Source organism: Rutilus rutilus (genome assembly GCF_951802725.1).
Source record: "Rutilus rutilus genome assembly, chromosome: 11".
NCBI classification, from domain to species: domain Eukaryota; kingdom Metazoa; phylum Chordata; class Actinopteri; order Cypriniformes; family Leuciscidae; genus Rutilus; species Rutilus rutilus.
Window position 1 is genome coordinate 2,147,632 of NC_140216.1, and position 27,500 is coordinate 2,175,131.

Here is a 27,500-nt window from a genome sequence, read left to right on the forward strand (position 1 = left end):
ACGTCTCCACCAATAGCTGTGCTGGTCTTCACATATTCAGACACTGAACCGCTCAGCAAAAGGTCGAACGCCTCCATGCTCTGGGATTCGCCTTAGAATCAAAGAGAGAGAACAACAACACAGAAATCAATGTGACAGAATAAACATTACTGGGGCGTTAGACGCTAGAGTTGGGGAAAACACTACCGTTTGGGGTCAGTAAGACTGTTTTTCAAAGAAGATTACTAATTTTATTCAGCAAGGATGCATTAAAGTGACAGTAAAGACATTAGTAATGTTACAAAATGTTCTATTCATCAAAGAATCGTGAACAAAAAAATGCATCAAAGCAGCACAACTATATTTAATGTTTCTTGTACATCAGATCATCATATTAGACTGATTTCTGAAGGATCATGTGACACTGAAGACTGGAGTAATGATGCTGAAAATTCAGCTTTGATCACAGGATATAAATTACACTTTACTGTATATTCACATAGAATATGGTTATTTTACATTGTAATAATATTTCACAATTTTCTGTTTTTACTGTATTAAACTTTTGAAAGGTAGAGTAGATCTTGGGAACTTTTGAGATTTTTGACAAGGCGATGAAATATAGAGATCAACCGATATTCATCTTTAAAGGGATACTCCACTTTTTTCGGAAATAAGCTCATTTTACATCTCCCCCAGAGTTAAACAGTTGAGTTTTACCGTTTTAGAATCCATTCAGCCGAACTCCGGGTCTGACGGTACCACTTTTAGCATAGCTTAGCACAGATCATTGATTCTGATTAGTCCAGTAGCATTTCTTTCAAAATGACCAAAGAGTTTCAATATTTTTCCTATTTAAAACTTGACTCTTCTGTAGTTAAACCGTGTACTAAGATCGACGGAAAATGAAAAGTTGCGATTTTCTAAGCCTATATGACTAGGAACTACTCTCATTCCAGCGTAATAATCAAGGAACTGTGCGGCTGTACCATGAGTGCAGCAGGCGTAGTGATATGACGCAGCGCCTGAAAATAGGTCTAATAGGTTAGACAAACTTAGTCCCGGTCACGTTGGAAGAAGTTACCGAGCTGGGGACTATTTTCAGGCGCTGCGTCATATCATTACGCCTGCTGCACCCATGGTACAGACACACAGTTCCTTGATTATTACGCTGGAATGAGAGTAGTTCCTAGTCATATCAGCCTAGAAAATCGCAACTTTTCATTTTCCGTCGATCTTAGTACACGGTTTAACTACAGAAGAGTCAAGTTTTAAATAGGAAAAATATTGAAACTTTTTGGTCATTTTGAAAGAAATGCTACTGGACTAATCAGAATCAATGATCTGTGCTAAGCTATGCTAAAAGTGGTACCGTCAGAACCGGAGTTCGGCTGAATGGATTCTAAAACGGTAAAACTCAACTGTTTAACTCTGGGGGAGATGTAAAATGAGCTTATTTCCGAAAAAAGTGGAGTATCCCTTTAAGAAAAGTAGATGGTTTTTATATGTTTATTGTCTGATATGCACATTTTTTTTTGTTAATTTTGTATTAATTATTTGTCTTATTTCTGCTATTTGACACAAAAAATGACTGACAAAATAACTACTGTCAATAATAAGATTTTTTATTATTATTTATTATTAATATTATGTGCCACTATTTAAACCAGATATTACAGATATTATATACACACACACACACTCACAGACACACACACACACACACACACTCACACACACAAAAATTAAAAACAAATAAATATTAGTTAACCTAAATATAGTCCATCACGAAAACCACTATTCTAAAAACGCTGAAGAAAAAACCAACCCAAATCTGGAGGAGGCAAAAGCTAATTCTTTATCATATTACATTATATATTTCAGACTATGTGCAGTTTGCCACGGCTAATGCCACTCTGCTCCTGTGAGAATATTTTTCCCATGAAGAAAAACCCCCTAAAGTCAGAGTTCTTCTCTTTAAGATAATCGGTAGAGTCACAGACGATGCCCAGTGGACTCATCAAAATAAACCAGACATGCTTACAACTATTAATATATATTTCAGATTTCAGAACTGCTTTCAAGATCTTTCGAGCAAAGCCCTGTGGTACTTGTGGTCCCTCCGTTGATCATGTGACTGCTGATGATGATGTCACCGTTGGCCACGCCCCCAGTCCCGAACTGTAGTTTACCAGCCACGTATTTACCAGACATGCTTACACCTATTAATATATTAAAATAATTCAGCATTGCTGTACTTGTGGTACCTCCGTTGATCATGTGACTGCTGATGATGTCACCGTTGGCCACGCCCCCTGGCCCGAACTGTAGTTTACCAGCCACCGCCTCCAGACGAACCACTGCTTTCTCCAGACGCTCGACCAGCGCTTCCATAACAGCGTTCCTGCAGAAACACAGTAAATCATGAAGGTAAAAGAGTAGCAAAACTCCAGAGCATGTAGATGTGAATTTGAGAACTTGTACAATAAATATTCGTACTTGTATGCTAAAACGTACACTCACAGCTCCGATGTGAAAACCTGTCAAATAAAAATCTGAATGTTGAGATTTGCACTCTGTCACAAACCTGTATTCTGAATCTGAAGCTGCAGACAAGTAGTCACAAATGTGTAAAATGCCATTCACAGAAATACAATGACAGACACAAACTTGTAATATACACTCACCTAAAGGATTATTAGGAACACCTGTTCAATTTCTCATTAATGCAATTATCTAATCAACCAATCACATGGCAGTTGCTTCAATGCATTTAGGGGTGTGGTCCTGGTCAAGACAATCTCCTGAACTCCAAACTGAATGTCAGAATGGGAAAGAAAGGTGATTTAAGCAATTTTGAGCGTGGCATGGTTGTTGGTGCCAGACGGGCCGGTCTGAGTATTTCACAATCTGCTCAGTTACTGGGATTTTCACGCACAACCATTTCTAGGGTTTACAAAGAATGGTGTGAAAAGGGAAAAACATCCAGTATGCGGCAGTCCTGTGGGCCAAAATGCCTTGTTGATGCTAGAGGTCAGAGGAGAATGGGCCGACTGATTCAAGCTGATAGAAGAGCAACTTTGACTGAAATAACCACTCGTTACAACCGAGGTATGCAGCAAAGCATTTGTGAAGCCACAACACGCACAACCTTGAGGCGGATGGGCTACAACAGCAGAGTACCCACCGGGTACCACTCATCTCCACTACAAATAGGAAAAAGAGGCTACAATTTGCACGAGCTCACCAAAATTGGACAGTTGAAGACTGGAAAAATGTTGCCTGGTCTGATGAGTCTCGATTTCTGTTGAGACATTCAGATGGTAGAGTCAGAATTTGGCGTAAACAGAATGAGAACATGGATCCATCATGCCTTGTTACCACTGTGCAGGCTGGTGGTGGTGGTGTAATGGTGTGGGGGATGTTTTCTTGGCACACTTTAGGCCCCTTAGTGCCAATTGGGCATCGTTTAAATGCCACGGCCTACCTGAGCATTGTTTCTGACCATGTCCACCCCTTTATGACCACCATGTACCCATCCTCTGATGGCTACTTCCAGCAGGATAATGCACCATGTCACAAAGCTCGAATCATTTCAAATTGGTTTCTTGAACATGACAATGAGTTCACTGTACTAAAATGGCCCCCACAGTCACCAGATCTCAACCCAGTAGAGCATCTTTGGGATGTGGTGGAACGGGAGCTTCGTGCCCTGGATGTGCATCCCACAAATCTCCATCAACTGCAAGATGCTATCCTATCAATATGGGCCAACATTTCTAAAGAATGCTTTCAGCACCTTGTTGAATCAATGCCACGTAGAATTAAGGCAGTTCTGAAGGCGAAAGGGGGTCAAACACAGTATTAGTATGGTGTTCCTAATAATCCTTTAGGTGAGTGTATCACTGATACTGAAGCACTGCTACTTCTGTTCCCTCAGAGTTCGCTCAGAGTTGGAGTAAATCACTCCGCAGAAGTAGCAGTGCTTCGCCTTCTGAGAATATAGTTCCCAGTATGTATACGGTTAGAAGAAGGCTGTGACTCATGTGACCTTGTTATTCGTACACGCTGTGACTAATATACAAATCACAACATGTAAATAGGAAAATGCTGGCGTTATTTTGTCTCTTATTTGGAGCAGTATGCTAGCTGGAGCCGTTTACCTCCAGTCTTTGTGCTAAGCTAGGCTAGCGGTGGCTGCGTCAGACAGAGTTACGTCACGCACGGAGATGAGAAGGGTATGGATTTATCTAACTCTGGGGGATACAGTGAATAAGCTAAAGTCCCAAAAAGTCGGCGTGTTCCTTTAACTCCTCTAACTTCAATTAGATCAATTAAAACGTTTCTTGAACGGCACTTATTGTAGGATGGTTCATGCTCTTAACTCCTCTGGTATTTATGCATCAGTATTTCATTCTTTGTAATGCTTGGGTTATATACTGTATGTATCTATGTATTTATTTATTTATGTATTTATTATTATTATTATTTATTTTTTTGTCTTAGTGTTATAATTGTGGAAGAGCTCAACAAGAAAAATTCCAAACAAACTGTTTGTTATGGCAAAAAATAAATAAATAAATAAAGCAGCGTTACGGCCTGTGAAAGCGCTTTGATTTGTTGGGACTTCGTGACCGGAGTACCAGTCAGTTCAATAAAACACTCCCTGCTCCCTGTAACGGTCAAACGACAGCACGTATCCCACAGAAACATGACAACAATAATTATGAGGGAAGATTTATTAACTTTCTTGGAGGTCTCGTGCAAAAATGTTGCAAGAATGAGCCTGGAGTTGGCAATGTGAAGAACATTTCTGTATTACTTAAAGTCACCATGAAATCAAATCAATATTGCAGTATTTATTCTTAATTATTTATCCATGATGCACATCATTATTTTTATAAATTCATAATCTTGAATCAGAATAACTTCCCCTTCCTCTTCTCTGATGATGAGGGCGGAGCAACCTGTCACTCACATGAGATCAGCCAATAGCAAACCACAACCATCCAATCAATTCCCTACAGACAAAATCAAGCCCCGCCCCTTACATTTGATCTTGTTCCAGAAGCGTTTCACTCAGATATACGTCACAATAGAGAAGAAAAGACTAGTGCAACTTCCATTTCATGCTGACTTTTAAGTAATATAATTCATATTACTTAAAATAGTCATTGTTATCAATAGAGGGTTTCGCTCCGGGTAGTTATATAGGAACTGTCCTATAGTATTAGTATTACATTAGTATTAATATAAAATAAGAGTTTTAGATACTATTTCAGGAAATCTAGCACACACACACACACACACACACTGAAGGCGTGGCGGGTTCACTGGCAGCTCTCCACACGACCACACCTCAATGCTCATCTGCTAACAGGAACACAGCAGTCGATGGGTTACGACAGTGTCAAGAGGAGGCCAAATGAGCAGTTCACCAAGTATTTCATTACATAACATCATCACCATATTAAAACCTTTCCAAAAGATCTCAGAATACAGTACAAAACATAAAATAATGCTGATATCTTGAGATGTGTCAATAAATGACCTCATCTGAGCTGCTGATTAGCAAATACTGACTCTGTTCTGTCTGTGACATTTTTTTGCTAGTCATTCTGGAGCATGTTATGAAAATTTGATTTTCCTTAAAAAGTCCTTAATCCACTTAATTTTAATTTCTGATCTTTAAAGTGCTTAAAATGTAAATATAAATAAATATAAATATATATATTATATTATATTAAAAAATTTAACACTTTTTAAGTAAGGAATTTAAGGAATAAGGAAAAGATTATATCTACATAATTATATATATATATATATTTTTTTTTTTTTTATGAACCTACAAATTCGAATTAAGCCATCAAAATATGAGGAAATTATTTTATATTTTTTAAATATTAAAAGAAAATGTGAAAAACAAAACACTAAACAAAATGTATCAGACAAAATGATTTGGCACAATTTGGTTTGAAAATATTCTCAGTTTTATTGCATTATCACATATAAAACCAATCGGCTCCAAGCACAACTACGCAATATGCACTGGACCTGGTTTCCACCACTGAATATAAAACAAAAAGTTAATTGCAAAAAAAATCTCAAAATTCCAAGTTTATGTCTTGCAATTCTGAGGAAAAGAAAAGTCTATCACTATACTCCTACGCTCAATACTATTCTTTCTGATTTATTGAAGAATGCATTATGAATGCGTTTTAAAAAAGCGAATGAGAATCTATAACGTGGAATATGTTACGTGCTTTTACGTGCAAATATTGGAACAGTAATTCAGATTCAGTTTAGAAAGTATTAATAAAAAGAGGTAAGTGGAAAGGAAAGACTGATACAATGTAAATCAAACACAAAAGATCAGAATCCTGCAAACAGCCTGAGCACCGTCACACAATCCTACAACAGCAGCACTGAAGATTCATTCACCTGAACATCACAGCAACAAAAGAGCCGTATTTGCTGCATTTAACATGTAGCCACTAAAAGAGCCACTCTCTCTCTCTCTCTCTCTCTCTGACACCCGTCAGCAGTAATTAATAGTGACCCGGTGTGGAAATGCTCACGTCATCTTGTTATCTCTCTAGAGAATTCTCTAGGCCCTGCCAAATGCCTGACCTGGGCCTCAGAGAGGCAGAATAAGCCTGAGCGTGTGACGACGAGAGACACACAGCATCAAACCTCCAGCTGAAGCAGAGGTGATATAATCCTGTCGTCTTTACAGACTGGCAGCTGTGGATGCCAGAATCATTCTGTTAAAAAATACAGTAAAATGTAAACAGAACAAACTTTTACAATTTAAAACCGTAGTTCATAAACCGGTAAATCCAGCAGCCCTTTTTTGCTGAGCTAGCAAGGTCACGCATTTACTGATGACAACCGTCACAATAACAAAGATGGAAAAGAGAAAGACACTATGACACTAAAATAATGCAATACACATTCATTTAACAACACAAGATGTATATAAGATATAAAAACATAAGACATAAAACCCTAATGTATGTAATTAATAACAAAAAACTAAGAAGAAACATACAGTAGTGGCCAAAAGTGACGGCGATGTTTGTTTTTAATGACATTACAAGTTCGATTAAACCATCAAAATATGAAGAAAATGTGTTATATTTTTAAATATTTTAAATATGAGGGATGAACAAAACACTAAACTTGGTTAAGGTATTTATCCGGCTAAATTATTTTGGGGAAAAAGGGAAACTATACAGCTACAGGTCTTATTTTATTATGCATTCAAATATGCATATAGAACAACTAAAAGTTATTAATATTGCGCTGGCTCTCTCTTGTTTTTCCACGCATTCATAATTTCTTTGTATGACAGCCTGGACAAAAATTATGTCGGCACAATTTGGCATGTCTTACTGCGTTGTTATTATTATTATAGTAAAAATAAAACAAGCACAATTATGCAATATGCTTTCAAAATCTTTTAATAAATTTTCCTAGGCCGGACATCACTATTGGCCACATTATCTGAATTACCATTAAATGTGAAGTGTCACGCAGGGAATTCTGGGAATGCCAGTTTACGGCTTTTCACTGTTAGTTAGGCTATACATTGAATTCCTAAAAAAAAAGTATCTTACTATAAAATTACATGAAATGCAAGAAAATTACAGTCTCCTTATGTTTAAAAGGAACTTACTGTAAACCAATTAACAGGTTTCTAATGAAGCATTTTTACAGTTAAAATCTCAATAAAGTTTTACAGAGCACAGTACTAAGCAAAAGCCCCATTTCTCAAAACATCTGGTATAGAGTAAGTGCAAGTTGTCAAACTAAACCCGTTTGCTGGCCTATATGTGTGGTTAGTCTGTCCGCCATTAAACAATCTGCACAACATGATCTGTGCTGAAGCAATATTTCAGGAGTGATGCAGTTATCTATTTCTGAATGACTCTAAATGCAGAGCAATGCTTCACCCGGATACTGGAGGAGACTCACACGTGCTACAAAACACCATTCATTTCTTTCAATTTAACTCAATTAACGCAGCATCTGTTTTCTATGGGAGCTTGTTTCCGCCACAGAATAAAACATTTTAAAAGATAATTGCGACTTTTTACCTCACAATTGACTTTATTTCTCAGAATTGCGAGGTATAAAGTCAGAATTGCATGAAATAAAGTCAAAATTGAGTGTTATAGGCTAAAGTCAGAATTGCGAGATATAAAGTCAGAATTGCGTGAAATAAAGTCGCAATTGCGTGTTATAAAGTCAGAATTCATTTTTTTTTCTCGCAATTGCAACTTTATATCACGCAATTCTGACTTTATAACACATAATTGCAAGTTTATATCTCACAATTCTGACATCTTTTCTCACAATTGTGAGATATAAACTCACAATTGTGAGATATAAACTCACAATTGTGAGATATAAAGTCCAATTCTAAGGAAAAAAAAGACACTTTTTTTTACCTCAGAATAGTTTATATCTCACAATTCTGACTTTATAACACGCAATTGCGACTTTATATCATGCAATTCTGACTTTATATCTGTATGTATTTATATCAGATGTAAACTCGCAATTGTGAGATAAAGTCGCAATAAAATGTTTTATTCCGTGGCGGAAACAAGCTTCCATAGTTTTCCCTTTATCCTTTGGCTAGTGTTTCAATATATGATCTTATTCATGCAAGTGCTTTTAAACCTATCCTCACAAGCACGGCCTTTGATTAGTTAAATGAAGTCTTAAATGAACGTAGAGAGTTGTGAGAAAATAGGATGCTGGTCAGATCCGGCAGCTCTTAAAGTGACAGCAGCCTAATAAACCTGCTTCTGTCTGTCGGATAATCAAAGAACAAAAAGAAAAAGTGAAATTCACTCACCCGCTGCTCTCAGCTGAATAACTTTTGTAGCTTTAATAAGGATCAATCTATATTTAATATGTAATTTATGCAGTGAAGACTGTGACAATAACTTTATTCAATTTCTGTGTTAGACCTTCCTAAAAATCTTAAAGCACTGTGTTTACAAGGTTACATGTGTCAAAAACAGTGAAAACAATAACTTTTTGTGCATTTTCAAGTAAAAAATCTGAACTGGTCTGACTGGGCCAATAGAAAGAACTGAGCCCTGATATATTGAAGCACATGGTAAAAGGCATTTTGCATAATGGGTTTATGTGAAGATTCTTTAAAAATTCACTTAAACTAAAAGTTGTTATGTTTTTTAAAGCCTAATAAATGTTCAAATTGATAGCTTTCAATTATACTGTAATGCTGAATGCCTATAATGGCTAAGATTCATATAAAGATGCATTAAACAAATATTTTAAATATAGTCTATTGTCTTTATGTTGTTTCTACATTCATTTGGAGATTATTACAATATAAAAATAGCCTATATTAAAATCTTTAATGTTAGGAGCGATTAATCATGCTTAATGTCTGATTTTTTTTTTTCTATGAATTAAATGAATAATGAATTATTAGTGACAGCACTAATATATAATATACATATATATATATACATACATACTATTAAAAAATTAAAACAATTTAGCTATAGCTAATATACAGGCCTAGATGAGTATGTCTGCCTATTGATTTATGACAGCAACATTTCATACAGTACTTATGAACTGAACTACTGGGTTGTTTGAAAGCATCACTTCTTTAAATGTAGCTTGTGTAACAGAGCGAAAGTAAAGAGCCAGTCTGGTCATCTCTGTCCCACAGCCTGCACACACTGATATGACAACTGACAGATCCTGCAATTAGTGAGAAGATAAGACACCCTGACACACACACACACACACACACACACACACACACACACACACCAACCACTGAAACCAGAAAATACAGCTCGTTCAAACCAAATTCCTGCCAGCGAATGCGCGTGCCTCCAAACAAAAACACGCACGTTCCCGTGAGAACCTCCCACCCGCGCGACCCGAACGTCCCACTAACGACCTAGAATGAAAATGTGACAGAGACAGAGCCATTCTTACCGATTTATTACCTCTGACAAGGTATCCGGGTTCTACTCTCACGTTTTCTTTAGAAAAAGCGAGATGTGGATCGGCTGTGCAAGTCTCTGGTCCTGGCGTCCCCGGCGCGCTCCCGGCTGTCAATCAACTGAGCCCGGCAGCCGCTTCCGGGACTTCCATATTTGGGAATGATGAATCAGAGATGCCTCGAGAGAGCAGTGAGATGAGGAGCTCTCGAAGCACGACCGGGGGCATTATAAGTGTATAAGTAGTTTGGATTAACCGTTGTGTTATTTTAAGTAAAAAATGATTAGTTGACTTAACTTTAAAAAATTGATGAAAATCGTTGCCTTCAAATTATTAAGTAAAAAAATCTCATGCTTAATCGATAAAAATTAAGTAATATGGAATTGTCAAGTTCACATAACTTAATTTTTTCAATTAAGCATTACATTTACTTATAATTTTAAGGCAATGGGTTTACTTAATTTTTTTAAGTAAGTGAACTGAACACTTTTTACAGTGAATATATTGAATTATCAATATATTATTAACATAGTGAATAATGATAAACCTGTGTGCTAAATCAAAGGTATTATTTAACATGCATAAAGCCATTTTATTGTCATGTGACAAGAAACCATAAACCATAAAAGAAAACCCTCTTATATAATAAATATACTATATGTGTGTGTGTATATGTATGTATGTATTTATGTGTATATATAGGCTACTGTTTATATAGCCTATATATATACACACACACAAAACTTTTGTTAGATGTGACTACTTTATCACGATTAATTGATTTGACAGAATCAGTAATCAATAATAATAATTATATAAATATTATCAAAACATAAATGTATTTAAAAAATGTCAGAAGCCATTGTGAATACAAAGATTAGTAAAAACTAGATTTTTAAAAGATTTCTCATTTTTATCATCTCAGACCGTGGCACTAATATAGGACAACAATTAAAAATAAACAAACCCCATACAATAAAAACACCCACAGTCATAGCATAGCATTATTACTTTTCTAATCACTTTATTTCATTTCCATGACCTCTCGAGCAACTCTAAACCCCAGAGCACGTCTGACACCGTGACAGATTAGATTATCAGTGATGTTCCTGACCGCTGGTATCAGCGCTCTTATTCGGCATGTGTTCCCGGTGGCGTTCTCTTCCCGGGAGCCTCCGTTATCACGGCCCACGTTAGACAAGCATCCCTGGTGATGGTGTGGTGGAAAGTTTCACTCCTGAAACAGCGTCAGGTTACACGCCGGGCAGAAATAGATCCTCCAGAAACACCAAGCGCACAGATGTGGCCCTTCGGCATTTCTTATTGATAAGAAAACCCCTGAATAATTCACTGATCTCCAATAAGCCAAACGGCGTCCACAGGTGCTGCGTCGGGTGGGTTTTAAGTAAAGACACACATGTGTTGTGAGGGTTATGTGTAAATGTAGGCTTGAGTTACAGAATTTAGGCCCGGTTTATGGTCATTACCCAAAGTGCTCAGTCACGAACATTAGAAGACTGGTTCAACTAGGTCAACATGGTGGATCTCAGATCCATGACACAGCGATTTGGATAAAACATTGCTCAATCTAGATCCAGTGTGAAGTTCACAAACAACATACATACACAAAATTGCTTACGCCATCATTTATTTAGTGATTCTGGCGACGTGTTTGCACAAACACATTCATTATCCAACAGTCACCAACACTTAGTCAAGTATGTTTATCCAACACTCTTGTTAAAACATTCATTGAATTATGGGGCAAAACAACACATTTATTAAACTGAACTATCTTCAAAAAAATATTCTTAGTCGTCTAAATCAACAGCGTCATGTTGATCACCACATTCTCTTTAAATAACAATCGAGGTTATGATGAGACACTTACAATAGAAGTTAATTTGAACGTTAAATCGCTTTTTTAATGTGACGTAATCAATTGGCAAGTTAACATGCTTTTCTGTGTGAACATGAAAACATAAAAAAATGTAAAAAATTATGATTTAAATATCTACAGCTCAAATAATACATGAGTTTTAAAGGGGTGGTATAATGCCCTTTTCACAAGATGTAAAATAAGTCTGACGTCCCCAGAGTGTGTATGTGAAGTTTTAGCTCAAAATACCCGACAGATATTTTATATAGCATGTTAAAGTTGTCACGTTTTTGTGTCCCTTTAAATGCAAATGAGCTGCTGCTCCCGGCACAGGGGCAGAGCTTCAAGAGCTTGTGTGTGTGTGTGTGTGTGTGTGTGTGTGTGTGTGTGTGTGTGTGTGTGTGTGTGTGTGTGTGTGTGTGTGTGTGTGTGTGTGTGTGTGTGTGTGTGTTAACAGTTCCAATTACCTCACACAGACATGCACTGAAAATTTCGAAAACTTTTAGCCTTTTATGTTCAAACCGGAGTCAGACAACAAGTGACAACATGTAGAAGCAACAGGACATTTCTGAATGGTTAGTTGATGAATTTATGTAGCTTATGTGTAGTTATCTTCTAGTCATTGATTAGCATATTCTGTCTTGATAATCTATAAATCGTGTTCTGGGGGCGGGGTTTATGTAAATTTTAGGGTTGGTGATGTCACTAACCCGGGAGGAAGCTCGTGTAGTCTCTACCAGTCGTTTGTTGTAGTCCTTAAAAAGCGATTTCTTTAAAAGCAAATATCTCCCTTTGCTTTGAACTTTGAGCTTCATAACTTTGCAGATGTTGTTTATGCTCAAACAGCAACATTACACACTCTAACTAAAGTTAGAAAAGTCAAATCATAATCACCCACCCCTTTAACAAAGAATAAGTGTACAATTTTAAACTTGGCCTTTAAATCCTCCAAAAATTGGCCTCATTGTAAATGCCTCACCATAACATTTTTAAAAATTCAAAACAAGGGGTAAATATTTAATTTTTTGTGGTAATCAACACTATGCACAAATGCTGTCAGTTTTAACTAGGCCTAAATAAATAATATAAGTGCTATTATACATTTATACGCACTTAAAAAAAAAAAGTGCCTCACTCTGAGCTAAATGTCATGCCTTTTAAAAGAAAACAAGGTGATTTCGAAATAATTTTTGTGCTAATAAACACAAACGCTGTCCATCAGTTTAACTGGTTCTGAACCTGTAATATTCCTCAATTATTAAGCAATGTTTGGACAGGCAGAGTTGAGGCCAGCTAAATGTGTCACCTCACCAACCAGCATAAACAAGGTCATAAATAAGCATCTCGGTGTGTGGCGAGGAGAAGTGACGGCCTGTGTGTTTATACTGTTGGCTTGCTGAGAATATCTGCTTCTTTTTCACGACACCTTCATCCACGAGAAACACGGAAAGCTTGCGGTGCGACTGCAGTAGTAAAGCTAGCGCCTGTCCAAACAAAGACCGTAAGAAACAAAACATCAGCACTTTAAACCATTGAAATATGTTGCGATTCACCACTCAACGATGCAGCAATGACATAAAACGTGTGCAAGTTACACAATATGACGATCTCAAACCATGAGCACATCATTCAGGCATCCAATGACATGCAAGAACGGAAACAGCAGGAAATAAAATCAGGCTCGTGCAATGAACAAAGCGTTTGAGGTTTAAATATAGAACCTTTTTATTTCCATTTAGAGTAAATAGTGTTGAAAATCTGAAATAAGGCTTAAATACCTACAGAACGTTTGTATTTAAATAGTCAATAACACTTTACATGCCCAAATCCAGTGACAATGAAGAATGTGTCCATTTTTGTGTTGTTGTTATTATTCTTGGTTTTTTTTCTTCTTCTCCTCATATTTTCCCTTGTAAGAAAGAGTTCAAGTATAAAAATTCTCAACAGTGTAAAATAGCCCATCTGATGCATATTTAAAGCAATAGAAGCACAGCATCCATCCTCGACATTGACAATACATTCTAGTGTATGAAGCAGCATGTCCCTTCGCTCTTTTTTTTTTTTTTGTCGTCGTCCTTTTAAACAGTTCTGGATATGACAAATGGATATATAACATGCCCCAAAAACAGGCCTGCAATAAAACAAATGTCATACGACAGGCATTAAACTAGCTGATATTTAATGTCATGTTCTAAAATTCCAAATGAATTGAAAAAAAAAAAAGGATTTGTACAGTGCACATACAGAATTGCATTTTAAATAAGTCCTACAACAACACTTTTGGTTGAGTATGTTAATAATACTACAACTAAGCCTACTCAATAACTTATAATAATAATAATAATAATATGCCATGAGATGAATACATTATATCCATACAGTACCGCTTCCAAGTCTGTGATCTTAGAGCGCAACATAAGTCAACTCAAAATAAATATCTTAAATAGCAGATCTCTTTAAATAGCATTACAAATGTAAGGCACACAAAGACCCCTCGGATCCTTTCGCTATAGTGCTGTTCTGTAAAGAGTTGCTCATTGAAATACATAGACCTTAGTAAGTGTGCTGGTGCTCAGTGAACATATAAAGACCAGACCGATAGCGGATAGCTTGCGGTGACTCTCCTTCTCTTATCACGACTCCAGATAAAAAAGATCCGTCGCTGATTTTGGGAAGATCCACAGGTCTGTCCCAATCCTCTTTAGGATAAGAAGAAGTGGGAAATGTTGACAGACCCGAAGCAGGACCGGTTCCAGGGATAAAACGGCAACAGCTCAGCGAACCAGCGATCTTTCCAGAGCAATCCGACTGTGTCTGTGTGTGTGTGTGTGTGTATCAGTGCCTGTTCCTTCCAACACAGCAGTTGCTCCCTGATTCTAGTACTAATACTGAGCAATGCCACATTATTTTTCCCTACATAGTCATCTTAGTGTGTGTGTGTGTGTGTGTGTGTGTGTGTGTGTGTGTGTGTGTGTGTGTGTGTTTATGTACGCCCACAGACAGACATTAACACTTAAATTTGCGTATAACAGTGTACATGTTAGTCCGTGTGTGTGTGTTTTGTAAGCATATAATACAATACATCTCAGTCTTTTTGTCTTTTTTTGAGAGTACCATCAAATTGTTCGATGCCCATTGTGGGGGAGCAAAAGAAAATCTCTCCTATTCCTGCACTTTGTTTTGTTTTCTTCCTCCTGTTTGCTTTGCATAGGTCAGGAGGTCAACGCAGGAGTCAGAGAAAGTGGGGACATTCAGCATCAGATAGATAAAAAGGTAGTTCACAAAACATAAAACATGCTAACACTGGATCTTTCTCCATTTCCGTCGCCACAGTTAGGTCTACTATCCCTGATTGGCAGAGTTTGTAGTTTTCGAATTCGCTGAAAAAAATGCTCCATTTCCCTGATGATCAAAAAAAAAAAAAAAATGCACTTGAGAAGACGACAGAACAAAACGAGCCCTCAAATAAATGAGAATAAATATAAAGGTAAGGGGCCCTAGAATCAAAACAATGAGGGACATTTCCGAGTATCCTTCGGAAAAACAGTCGCCTACATTAAATGACAGCATCGGGACTTAAGGTTTTCGTCTACCACAGTGATTAGTCGCTCCTTCCGCAATAAATATCCTACTCTAATATTAATCATAGTAATAAAGATAACATAATAATAATAATAATAATAATAATAATGAGTAAAAAGCTAGATTCCATCCTTTCCTGCGATTTTTTTTTTTTTTTTTGGTTTTGATGTTTTCTTTTCTTTAAATCACAGCAAGTTGGAAAGCAAAGTAGTTCCCATCTCACTAATATTAATAATAATAATAATAATAATAATAATCTCTCTACCAATTACTATCCCCCTCCCTCGTCTTCCTCCTCTTGCAATCAACCCACAACCAGCAACTATCTTCGTCACCATCATCTAGTAGCATTCGCTGGGCGTCGACTCCCTGCGTGTCTTCCGTCCGCCGCTTTGGTTGCTATTGCATTCGTTCGGCTTGTAGTTGTTGAGGCTGGTATTGACCGAAAGCAGCGGCGGCGGCCGCGGTTCCCGGAGCCGCAGTTGCTAATGGTTGTTGCATGGCGTAGCCGTAGCCGGCGGCAGCTACGTAGCCGGTTGCGGCGGGAGAAGCCGCGTACGGATACTGCTCGTAGGCCGCGGCGGCCGCCGCTGTCGCAGCGCTAGCGTACTGGGCGTACGCGGCGCCCGTGTAGTCGATGTACGGCGAAGACGCTGTAGCGGAGGCCGTCGCTGGCTGGAGGTGAGGGATGACCATGCTGGGTTGCATGAAGGCCTGCGGGTACACATAGTGAGTTGGGATCCTGCGAGAGACAAACACGACAGCACGTTAGCATTGCATTATGGACGCAGCACATAGAAAACCACAACTATAGCGCGGCCAAAGCACCCAATTTCCAAAATTCAGTAACACCCAAGGAAATGCCTGCTAGTGATTATTAGAGATATAAGGTTGCCAAAATAGACATCTCTCAGTACAACTGTAATGTCCGGGCCACTAGCGTTAACGAAGAATTACTGTTTTCAAACAGGTTTTGCAAAACAAACAGATGCCCCTCCCCCAAACTCACGTCATTGGCTGAGTCACTGTTGCTAGTTTGGGTTTGTTTAGATGCTTAAAGGGATAGTTCACCCAAAAATTAAAATTCTGTCATTAATTTCTCACCCTCATGTCCTTCCAAACCTGTAAGAGTTTCGTTCATCTTCGGAACACAAATGAAGATTTTTGATGAAATCTGAGAGTTTTCTGTCCCTCCATTGATAGCTACGCATCTACCACTTTGACGCTTCAAAAAGTTCATAAAGAGATCGTAAAACGAATCCATATGAATCGAGCGGTTTAGTCCAAATTTTCTGAAGAGACTTGATCGCTTTATATGATTGAAGTTAGGATTTTATTCACGCGAAGACACTTATCAGCGAACATAAACAGAAGCTGCGAAACATGAGATTGAACCTCATTGGTTCTCGCATGTTAAGCGAATCAAATCTGTTCATCATATAAAGCGATCGTGTTTCTTCTGAAAATTTTGGACTAAACCGCTCAATTCATATGGATTAGATTTACAATCTCCTTATTGACTTTATGAAGCTTCAAAGTGGTAGATGTGTAGCTGTTAATGGAGAGACAGAAAGCTCTCAGATTTCATCAAAAAGATCTTATGGGTTTGGAACGACATGAGGGTGGAGTTATTAATGACAGAAATGTAAAATTTTAGTGAACAGAGAAATGTTTCGATAGTCAGTGTTTACATATTTAAGGGTGAAAGTAAAGTAAAAAATACACATTTTATCCTCTGATAGTTAAATCGACAAGTTAAATCCATTTGAACATTCCCTGAGTAAGTGATTGGTCAAACAACCAGATGCTCCGCCTCCAAAGTCACACCATTGGCTAAGCCACTGTTGCTATGTCAGGCCGGTCGGATTCTCAAACAAACAGAGCAATGTTTTGATTGCGCCAGTGTTTACACTTTTTGCAAACTACAGCTACAGTTTTATTTGACTATGCCAAAAAAAAAGCATAGAAAAACAAAAAAAGCATTCATTGACTTTAACAATCAGTTATTAATACAGTAGTCAACATCTGAAGTGGATCAAACAAGTTCATCAAAGTTGTCCTAAGACAAAAACGGGTATTGTTCAAAATTCCTGTAATACTTTGATGAAAGGTTTTGATCCACTTCAAATGTTGACTACTGTATTTTGTTCGTTCTCTCGTTTTGGCAAGTGTTTATAATTTCTGTGTTTGTCAGCTTGGACAAAAATTATATCGGCACAATTTGGCATGTTTCATTGCGTTATTATCACAGATAAAACAATTGATTCCAAGCACAACTATGCAATATGCTTACAAAATCTTTTAATAATATTTGCATAAAGGGTGAAGATGTCATTTTTCCTGTCACTGTTGGCCACTACTGTGTCTACGGGCCGCTGAAGTCATGCTAAAAGTCGCATGCATTCAACACCCGGGTGTCGGTCGTGTGAAACGAGGGAACGTTGGACCCAGGGGAGGAGAAGAGGAGATGAGGGGAGCATTGTGAATATGTCAGGGCTACTTTGACAGCTGGACAGTTTTCAAAAAGGGACGTTGCTGGCCGTTTCCCCCTCCAACACTTAGACAATGAGCCTCGGGCTGGACAGCAAACACAGAGGGGAGTTTTGATTAAATAAGCAATCAGGAACAATGAGCCCATTCTGCCTTTCATTACGTACCCCGTCGCACTTTCAGAGCGCTTTTCACATTTACTGTCTGCACTAAACAGACGGGTGAGAACTTTTTATAGGAGTTCAGGGATGCATTGGATCACCAATAACTCACTAAATATGTAGAAGACAATGCAACTGATAGACAGGGTTCATACAGATACTGTAAAATGAAATTCCAGGACTTTAAGCACTACTTTTTTGGTTTTCAATGACTTCAATCAGAGATGTCACTTATCAAACAATATCTTTCAAATTCTAAAAAAGGTAAATAGATAAACAAAAATAAACCAATAAGACAAAATGGTACAAATAAATTACAGCGTTAACTCTAACCATTAAAAAGAATACTATGACAAAGATATCGCTTTCCTTATTCAAACTGATTTCCCCTCCATGAATAGGCTATATGATTGACCTGAAAGCTGTATCATATAATTGGCTATTTATGAGCAATATCACACTCATAGCCATGCGAAATGGCTCTATATCAATATCAGATGGGCTGAAGTCCTTTTTTTTCAAGGGTTTTCCAGGACTTAAATTTCAAAAAGTCAAATTCAAGCATTTTGAGCATCTTGTACGAACCCAGTGTAGAAGACTGTGAGAACTGAGGTTAAGAAATTCCCAGGAAAAATTCAAGTGAATCATCTGAGCTCATGATGAAATTTGACTACGCTCACTTTGACGTGTATGAAAGTCCCACCATGAGGATTTTTAGATGATGTTTAAGACTGGAATTTGAGCTAATCACATCCAATATTTAGTGGAAAAAGTGAGAGAATGTTTCTATCATGGCAACCCTATACGTAGCACACCATTATATCAATCAAACCTGACCAAACTCAAAAAACCTCTGCCCCAAATTAAAGAAAATAAGCATAACACAGGCGTCAAGAAATCAAGAGCAACAGAACGGATTACCCACATCAACTCAAAAAAAAAAAAAACACAATCACTCACAGAATACCATAAATGAGAGGAATGAAATTAAACCTTCCTTTTTCTCTCTCAGGTCAAAGGGCAAAGATGCTCCTATGAAATCTTTCATAGATGCCTTGCCAGCCTGAGGTGACAGCAGGGATTGTGTTAATATAGACTACCATAAGAGTCATCATACACAAAATAACAGTGAGAACAAACTGTAGGCTTCAAACAGGGAGAAGAAGATCACATTCAACCTGAACAGGCATCATCATCATCATCATCATCATCATCACAACAACAACACAAACACAAAACCACACACAGGTGACCCGTTTCAGAAATGTCAAATATAGTCCAAGATCAGGCTGGTCTGTTATTGTTAGCACATGGGGATTCATACAACTGAACAAGCAGTACCAAGTTAGAGAAATGAGAGAAATCTTGCGCAACCGCTTTAGTGTTAAATAAAGCGCAGGACACAGTGAGTGACAGCGAGGGCTGGACGCTATTTTCGGCTCGCAAAAAGATTTCATCATCTTTATCCGTCTAGTAAGCACTTGATGAGTATATATATATGACTTCTTTGACTATATTAATACTAGGTGTCACTTAGGTCTGGCAACCTAGTAAGCGCTTGATCAGATGCATAGTTGTTTCACAAGAATTATGATGAGCATATATGACTTGAGAAAAATGGATTTATAAATAAAACTGGTGATCGGGTTCTCAGAAATAAAGATTAAAAATAACTGTTGTTACTATGCCATCTCTATCTAGACCATTGCAGTTCAGGAAAAGTGAGGTTTGTGTCTGTCTAAATAAAGGTCAATCTTTGTTCTACAGATCTAGAAACCATATGTTGTCATATGTGAAGACAGAGAGCTAGAAATGGAAATGTATACGTGGTTTTTACACACTATGGGTCGGATTTACTAACATCTTACTCCAGCGCAAACCCACTTTTGGCGTTGAAAACTACTGGCAGGATTTACTAAAGACACGCGGTGAGAAATTAGCGCTGAAAAGGCGTGGACAGTCATTTTAGCGGCTAGCTTATTGCATACGGCATATGCATTTATAGGAGTTTCCCTTTCAGACGCAACATTTATGGGAGTATTTAAGTGAATCGTGCAACGTCGTTCACTAAAGTTTGCGCTAGTCAATTTACTGGTACTTTCATTTGTCCTCAGTTGATCAGAACTTTCCACTCCCATCGGCGCATTAACGGGATTGCGCTCTCACACTAAATCGCCCTGTTTAGTAAATCTGGGCCGATGTGTGATGATGGCCCAACAAGGAAAGTTGCAGAACAGGCATGACTTTGCACTTTTCAAACCTGACCCATATATTACACAGTTTGACTACCAACACCATTTGGTTGCATTTGGCGAGGTCACAACACAGTCTAAAATGACTGAAAGAGGATCTATTATGCCCTTTTATAAAGTCTTGTTGTTTTTGGGGTCTGCTTGAATGGGTTTTCCTGCTTGAATGTTGATTATTTTCCTCATATTCTCCATTGTTGCGGCTCCTCTCTTCCCAGTCTGTCAGTAACGCTCTGTTTAGTTCCTGTCTCTATGAAGCCCCTCCTTCTGAAAAGCACACTGTGCTCTGATTGGTCAGCTGGATCAGTGTGTTGTGATTGGTCGAGCGCTTCGAGTGTGTTTGGGAAATGTCCCGCCCCTTACCATAACCGCCAGTTTAACTCAATCAGGCCCCGCCCCTTTATTCTGCGTATGAATTATTATAATGAGGAATATTGTGACGTGTTCGTTCCCGGAAGAAACTCAAGACTACAATGGAGGCGTTTCAGGAGTTCAGGAACACTGACACTGATATAAAGAATAACTAAGAGCTTTTTCATCCTCAAACAGCAACATCACACACTGAAGAAAGATGAACATGGAGAAAAAGTATGAACTGATGCTAGGCGAGAGGTGCAATCTCAGTGGCACATGTTGGGCCTTGTTGAGTTTCTCGAAGCTAAATGTCAGGAGCGGCCCAGCACCCTAAACCGAGAGTGAGTGTGTGACAGTGACGAGAGAGAGAGAGAGAGAGAGAGAGAGAGAGAGAGAGAGAGAGAGAGAGAGAGCTTCATGCGACTGCAGTGTCAGCATTACAGCCTTTGTGCAAAACAATGGTGAAGCTTGTTTTCCTTAACGCCGCACGGGTCATGTGACGAAGGCTCGCTCAGGGGGCTGTGGCATCCAGACATTTGTTTGTCACAGCAGAGGCTCACAACACGGCAAACACATGCATGCATGTCACAAACAGACACACACACACACACACACACACACACACACACACTCACCCACGCGCATACGCACACGCTGAGGAATCCTCCACTCATTAAATAATCACACTGAACGCCTGCGACTTTTCTACATGCTGATCTTACAGTAGATTGTCTGCCTTTGGAGTGATATATACTACTGTATGGACTTTTATTTTATTTTAAAGAAATACTTTTACTATTCAGCAAGGATGTGTTGAATGCAAGATTACCACATTTATAATTGTAACTTTCTATTCAAAGAATACTGAAAAAAAAAAAATTTGCATCACAGTTTCCACTAAAATATGAAGCCACACAACGGTTTTCAACATCGATAATAATCATAAATGTTTCTCGAGTATCAAATCATCACATTAGAGTGATTTGTGAAGGATCATGTGACACTGAAGACTGGAGTAATGATGCTGAAAATTCAGCTTTGATCACAGGAATAAATTACATTTTAAAAATGGAAATATTTCATAATTTTAGTGTTTGTACTGTATTTTGATCAAATAAATGAGAGATTGCAGCTCTCAAAAACATACGTTTGAGTGGTAGTGTAAGTTTTACACGAGCATTAGGCTAAATAAATAAACCTCATGTCATTCCATACCTGTATTTTCTTTCTAAAAGACATAAAATAAGATGAGATGGAATTCATGAGCTGTTCATTTCCATATAGCAAACGTACATGGTGATTTTTAATGCCAAGCTCCAAAGATGGCACCACAAAGACAATAGTCCATATGACTTGTGCTCTGTATTTCACATCTTCTGAACCTACATTGTATGAGAAACCAACCAAAAAAAGTTATTCACTGAAAAGACACAAAAGAACCAAAGCATGAGTTTTGCAGGTCATTTTTAGCAAATAGCTACTTAAATTTCTCTGTTCATCACGCAAAAGCCACCATACTCTGAGTAAATAAAGATTATTGGAGGATGTTTTACAAGAAAATTAGTGCTAGGCAACAATTAATTGCATCCAAAATAAAAGTTCACGTAATATATGTGTGTGTACTGTGAATAATTATTTTGTATATATAAATACACACATATGCATGTATACGTTTAAGAAATATATATAGCGTATATATATTTATACATAAAGAACAAATTTTTCTTAAATATATACATGCATGTGTATTTATCTATACAAAATAATTATACACAGCACACACACATATATTATGTAAACGCAAACTTTTATTTTAGATGCGATTAATCGTTGCCCAGCATTAAAGTAAATACTATTTCAGTCATTCTACTATAAAATGTCATGTTTAATTCAATGTATGCTTCAAAAGGATGCTTTTTTTGGCGCTTGGCATTATAAAATGATGTATGGAAAGGAGCAATCTCAGACATCCATCATAAAAGAGAGTAAATTTGTAGGGCGAACTGTCCGGTTGCTTTAAGAAATCATACAGAAACGGATGGCAGGGAATGTACAAGCACATCATCACCGACTCTAGGGACTCTGGATCCACTGCAGGACGCCTTATAGGGCCAGAGAAAAGAGAGACAGAGAACGAGAGCTGAAAAAGAGGAGAAGTGAACAGACACAATGGAGATGGGAGAGAACGGTGAAGGGTGAGTATGTGTCAAAGTCTCTGTGGTGTGAGTGTGACAGGACTCCCAATCAGTGAGCAAAATAAAACCGCAACGTGCAAAGTTTGTAGTCGGGCTGTTGGGTTGGCGTGAAGAGGGGTCAACAACGGCACACAAAACAAAAATGGCACGCAAGACACCAGAAAACACAACAAAGGTGAAAACAAACCAAAATGATCAAAAAACACAAGCTCCAGCAATAAAAAAACGTGAAGAAAATAAAAGGAAGCAAACTTTGCTCCGTGGCAAAGTCATCACTCCTCCACAACACGGAAACTCAGCACCCCAAAAACCAGCCTTTTTTCCATTAAAATTAAAAAAATGCACACAGTTAAGCTATCAACACCACTTCATAACGGTAAAAAAAGGCACACACAGCTCTATGTACTATTAAAAGTGAAAGTCCAAACCAAAATAAAACCAACGTACATGCATCTGTAATCACCATTTTCGAGCTTGTGTGTTTGAGTCTACAGGCACTGTAGCTACAGATCTGCACTATTCCTCAAACCACCAGTTATCTTAACCCAAATCGAGCCTGTCGGACCAGAGAAAGATAGACAACATTGAGTCAGGCTGTAATGTCCAGTGTAAACTCACACACTGTACACACACATTTACACGCACTCTCTCAACATCAAAGAATTAAATAAGATTCAGAAATATCCCTAATATCTATGCATTTTAATTAGTGCTGGGCAACGATTAATCGCATCCAAAATAAAAGTTTGTGTACTGTGTATAATTATTTTGTGTGTGTATACATATACATATATATATATATATATATTATATACATATATGTGTATACATATACATATATATATACATATATACATATACATATATATATATACATACATACACATATATATATATATATATATATATATATAAATAAAAATACACACATATGCATGTATATATTTAAGAAATATTTGCATGTATATATCATTTATATTTTATAGAGATTTAAATATTTTAGATATAAATAAATAAAAAATTCTTAAATGTATACATGCATATGTGTGTATTTATAAATACTAAATAATTACACACAGTACACGCACATATATTATGTAAACACAAACTTTTATTTTGGATGCGATTAATCGTTGCCCAGCACTAATTAAAATACATTTGTTAATGACATATCAAAGCCTCTGTGATGTCATAATCTGGTCTCAAACCTGGTTTGACATTTAAAACTACCACTGAACACATGCATAATCAACCTATTCTAGATGTTCCCGTTACTCACCCATATGGTCTTTGGATGAAAGCTGGATGAATCTGAGGGACGCCGAAGGTGAAACCTGCACACAAAAACAGCATTTACACTACTAATATTATATAATCCTAATAAACCTGCTAAAGATGACTGTAGATGAAGGTAAACATTAAATCTGCTGAGTCAGTGCATCCATGATCTACAGTTAATCACATCATAGCATCTCTAATCTCCTTTACAGTCACTGTTTACAACCAATTAAGAGCTGAAAACCTTGAGTAAACATCTGCGCATGTACAAAGCAACTATAGAATGGAAAAAATGTTGTTGGAACATAATGCATCTGCGGTTTGTCAAGTCATTGTGTCGATATGTAAATGAGCAACGGCACTGGTGTGCAATGGCTTCCACTCATGAATATTATTTTCATGTCTTTGCTCTTCAAGCCTCACCTGGCTGCATGACCCGTGGCTTGGCTCCGAGATAAGCCAGGTTAACGTTGGCCTTTCTGCCGTCAATGATGGGGTTTGGGTCTTTACAGGCTCTGTCTGCAGCGGAGCGGTCTGCCATGGTCACCTATAGAACAAAAAACAGAAGTGTGGTGCATGAGACATACACACTGAAACAACAAATGCTCGAAAAACTAGGCTAATTTTGGTAACAAATACAAACCCACACTTCAATTCCCCTATTTGGTACAGAAGCAACCACATTGCAGACCTAACGTAATTCATGACCTCTACCCCAAATCAGGCTTTTAACACAAGATTATTTGGTGTTTATTCATATTTAAGATGTCTAGGCAACAAAAATCATTAAAGACAGAGGTCACTTAAGCTTTTTATATCTTTGTGAAACATGCATAAGGATTTTAGTGTTGTGAAATCCACAAGGGTCCTTTAACTTCTGCTTTGGACTGTCAAAACTTTACAAGTTGGCTTGTTTACTCACTCTTATCAGGGTGCTTCTAGTCAAACTCGACAGCTGAGCCAACAAAGGCCTGTTTTAGTTATCAATTGTGTACTTTATTCGGTCAGAAATTACTATTCTCACTATCGACGCGCAGTTTGAATTTATACTCGTGTAGTTTAGATTTAAAGGGTCCGTTCACCCCCCCCAAAAAATTATCACATGCATTTTACTCCAAATTTGTTGGACATTCTTGAAATAAAATGTCAAGCAAAATGACAGTCACATTCAACGTTTATTTGCATTGCATCTTTTCTTATCCATATAATGAAAGTGAATGGGGACTGGAGCATTCCGCATAAGATCTCGTTTCGTGTTCGACAGAACAGGAGGGTGAGTAAACGAAACTTTCATTTTGGTGTGAACCGTCCCTTTTACAGCATAGGTTTCAATATCAGTCAGTGAAAGAAATGAATGTAGACAAATTTAAAAGTTTTAAACATTAAGCATTCGAGCACGCGCGCGCTACGCATAAACTTATCTCTGCTTCATTACATCTGATGAGTTGCCATTTAAATGTGTTGTGTCACGCTGTCACACACAGCGTGTTTGTTTCAAAGTTTACATTTGACAGCTTGCAATTTCATACTTACAAATCCATAACCCCTGGACTTTCCAGTCTGTCTGTCGGTAATCACCACAGCCTCTTCAATTTCGCCAAACACTTCAAAATATTTCCTTAGACTGGAATCCGTCGTATGATACGGAAGACCACCGACAAATATCTTGGTGTAAGTGGTGTCCTTTTGCGTGGTATGCATCCTCACAAAAAAATGCTCTCAAGTGCAAAAAAAATAAATAAAAAGCAAAGAAGATAGTGCAATTTATAGGCTTGATAATGACAGTATCGCTATTTTAATAGGCTACGCTCCTTTAAAATATACACTAGAAGTTACAAAAAGCGATAGCTGTTAATTCTAAAACGCACGCGCGCAGATGGGTTTAATGTCAGAGGTAGATTAATGTGGAGCGGATTGAGCCAAGGATCATCAGGTGGGTCGAACTCCTCTTCCAAACTGACGTGACTTCTAAAAAGTGCGTGTGACCCATTCCTAAAAGCAGCCGGTGAAACAAACCACACCCCGATGGGTTTGAGGGGAGGACCGAGCGAGCGAGCGCACGCGCGGAGCAACAGCTGGACGGCGCACAACGGGCATCTGTGTGCCTTTGTTCAACATTTCATACTACAGTTGTTGTTTCTGTAAATGCATGTGCATTTGTGTGTGACAGACAGAAAGAAATACTCCAAACGCGACACTGGAGAGCCAGATTAAAGCAACCTAAAGGGATTTTATGCTGGTCTTGCAACCTTGCCTGGCCTGGATGGGAGACCGGCAAACTATCTTACGCTGGTTTAACATGTTTTTAGAGGAAATGCATGGTGGCAATTGCTGGCAGAACCTCTAGTTTTACGAATGCATGACCTTATGAATAAAAAAAGAATAAGATAATGAGTGTATGCTAAATTTCAATAGCTTGAAACAAATGTATTTGGTCCTCTAAACAAGTATCGGCTTGATATGTATAGCATTTTGACTATGTTAACGTTAATGCAATTTTATGTGAAAAAAGGAGGTTGGCAAATGTTTAAATTTGGGAACATTGGAGATGTCATGAATTTAGAGGCCGCTGTTTACATGACACTGTTTTCAACTAAAAAACGAAAACCTTTTAATGCGGTTTTAGCCGTTCATTTACAGGACAACAGCGTTTTTGAAAACGCAAACTTTTAAAAACGAGTTTAAAAGTGCATGTTTTTGAAAACGATACCGTTATCGTCTCCAAGTAAACTACAAAAACGCAAATCTGTGAAAACGGTGATCGCATGCATGTTTAGTCTATAGGCGTGTCGTGTGTTTCATTACAAAGTGACATCGCCACCTACTGGCCTGGCGGCAGAATACAGCGTTTAACGGGGATGGTTTTGACAACATTGTCATCTGTACAAAGAAAAAACTTTTCTGTTTTTAGTACATCGTTGCAATGTAAACGTAGCCTTAGCTCAAAGTATTTCAAATGTAGTTTGGTGGATTATGTTTATAGTTCAAACGTTATTAGCAAAACAAAAAAAGGGCCTACACACCTTCATTCTTGGTCACTAATAATAGTCATGGTTATCAGTAGATAAGCACAGAAGTCAAGCCAGCATTTATCAGCCGGATCTCGTCCGTTGGAAGATCTTGGCAGGTGGCGAGTGTAAGAGAGGTAAAAGACGTCGAGAACAGAGAAAGATGCATAGATGTGCTGGAGAACGGACGCGTTTCAGATGCTGTTTCTCTGTAACTAGAAACAGAGTGAGTGTCTGGACATGTTTCCTGCGTCTCCAGAATATTTGCAGCGTAAAAGCATAAAAAAATAGTGTAGTCAACACCTTTCGTTTTTTGGGGATCTATC

At 37.8% G+C, this 27,500-nt stretch overlaps 2 protein-coding genes across 4 annotated transcripts in view; both read right to left on the reverse strand.

Annotated features, from left to right (window-relative positions):
• Positions 1–10,141, reverse strand: part of cap2 (cyclase associated actin cytoskeleton regulatory protein 2) — a 38,567-nt gene extending 28,426 nt beyond the window's left edge. Inside the window, exons 1-4 of one of the 3 annotated variants that reach the window (XM_084424081.1) lie at positions 9,984–10,084; positions 2,479–2,519; positions 2,247–2,383; positions 1–91 (exon numbers count right to left, since the gene is read on the reverse strand). The exon at positions 1–91 is cut by the window's left edge and continues 10 nt beyond it. In XM_084424081.1, the coding sequence (XP_084280207.1) occupies positions 1–91; positions 2,247–2,373 (218 nt within the window). In that variant the 5' untranslated portion in view covers positions 2,374–2,383; positions 2,479–2,519; positions 9,984–10,084. Of the gene's footprint in view, positions 92–2,246; positions 2,384–2,478; positions 2,520–9,972 lie in introns of all 3 variants that reach the window. The other 2 variants (XM_084424079.1, XM_084424080.1) reach the window with 2 other exon arrangements.
• Positions 10,142–15,621: 5,480 nt separating this feature from the next.
• Positions 15,622–26,135, reverse strand: rbm24a (RNA binding motif protein 24a). The gene is made up of 4 exons (XM_084424105.1): positions 25,700–26,135; positions 24,590–24,713; positions 24,168–24,222; positions 15,622–16,181 (listed from the first exon to the last, which is right to left on the reverse strand). Exons 1-4 carry the CDS (start codon positions 25,865–25,867, stop codon positions 15,839–15,841), a joined length of 690 nt encoding a protein of 229 aa, XP_084280231.1. The 5' UTR covers positions 25,868–26,135; the 3' UTR covers positions 15,622–15,838.
• Between the last annotated feature and the right edge of the window lie 1,365 nt (positions 26,136–27,500).

What these genes read in the sequence shown, in the direction of transcription:
- rbm24a (XM_084424105.1), bottom strand. Translation starts at nt 25,867, where the DNA reads ATGCATACCACGCAAAAGGACACCACTTACACCAAGATATTTGTCGGT. An exon ending in AGTCCAGGGGTTATGGATTT is followed by an intron (nt 24,714 to 25,699) that starts GTAAGTATGAAA and finishes TTTGTTCTATAG; the next exon opens with GTGACCATGGCAGACCGCTC. An exon ending in GCCACGGGTCATGCAGCCAG is followed by an intron (nt 24,223 to 24,589) that starts GTGAGGCTTGAA and finishes TTTTGTGTGCAG; the next exon opens with GTTTCACCTTCGGCGTCCCT.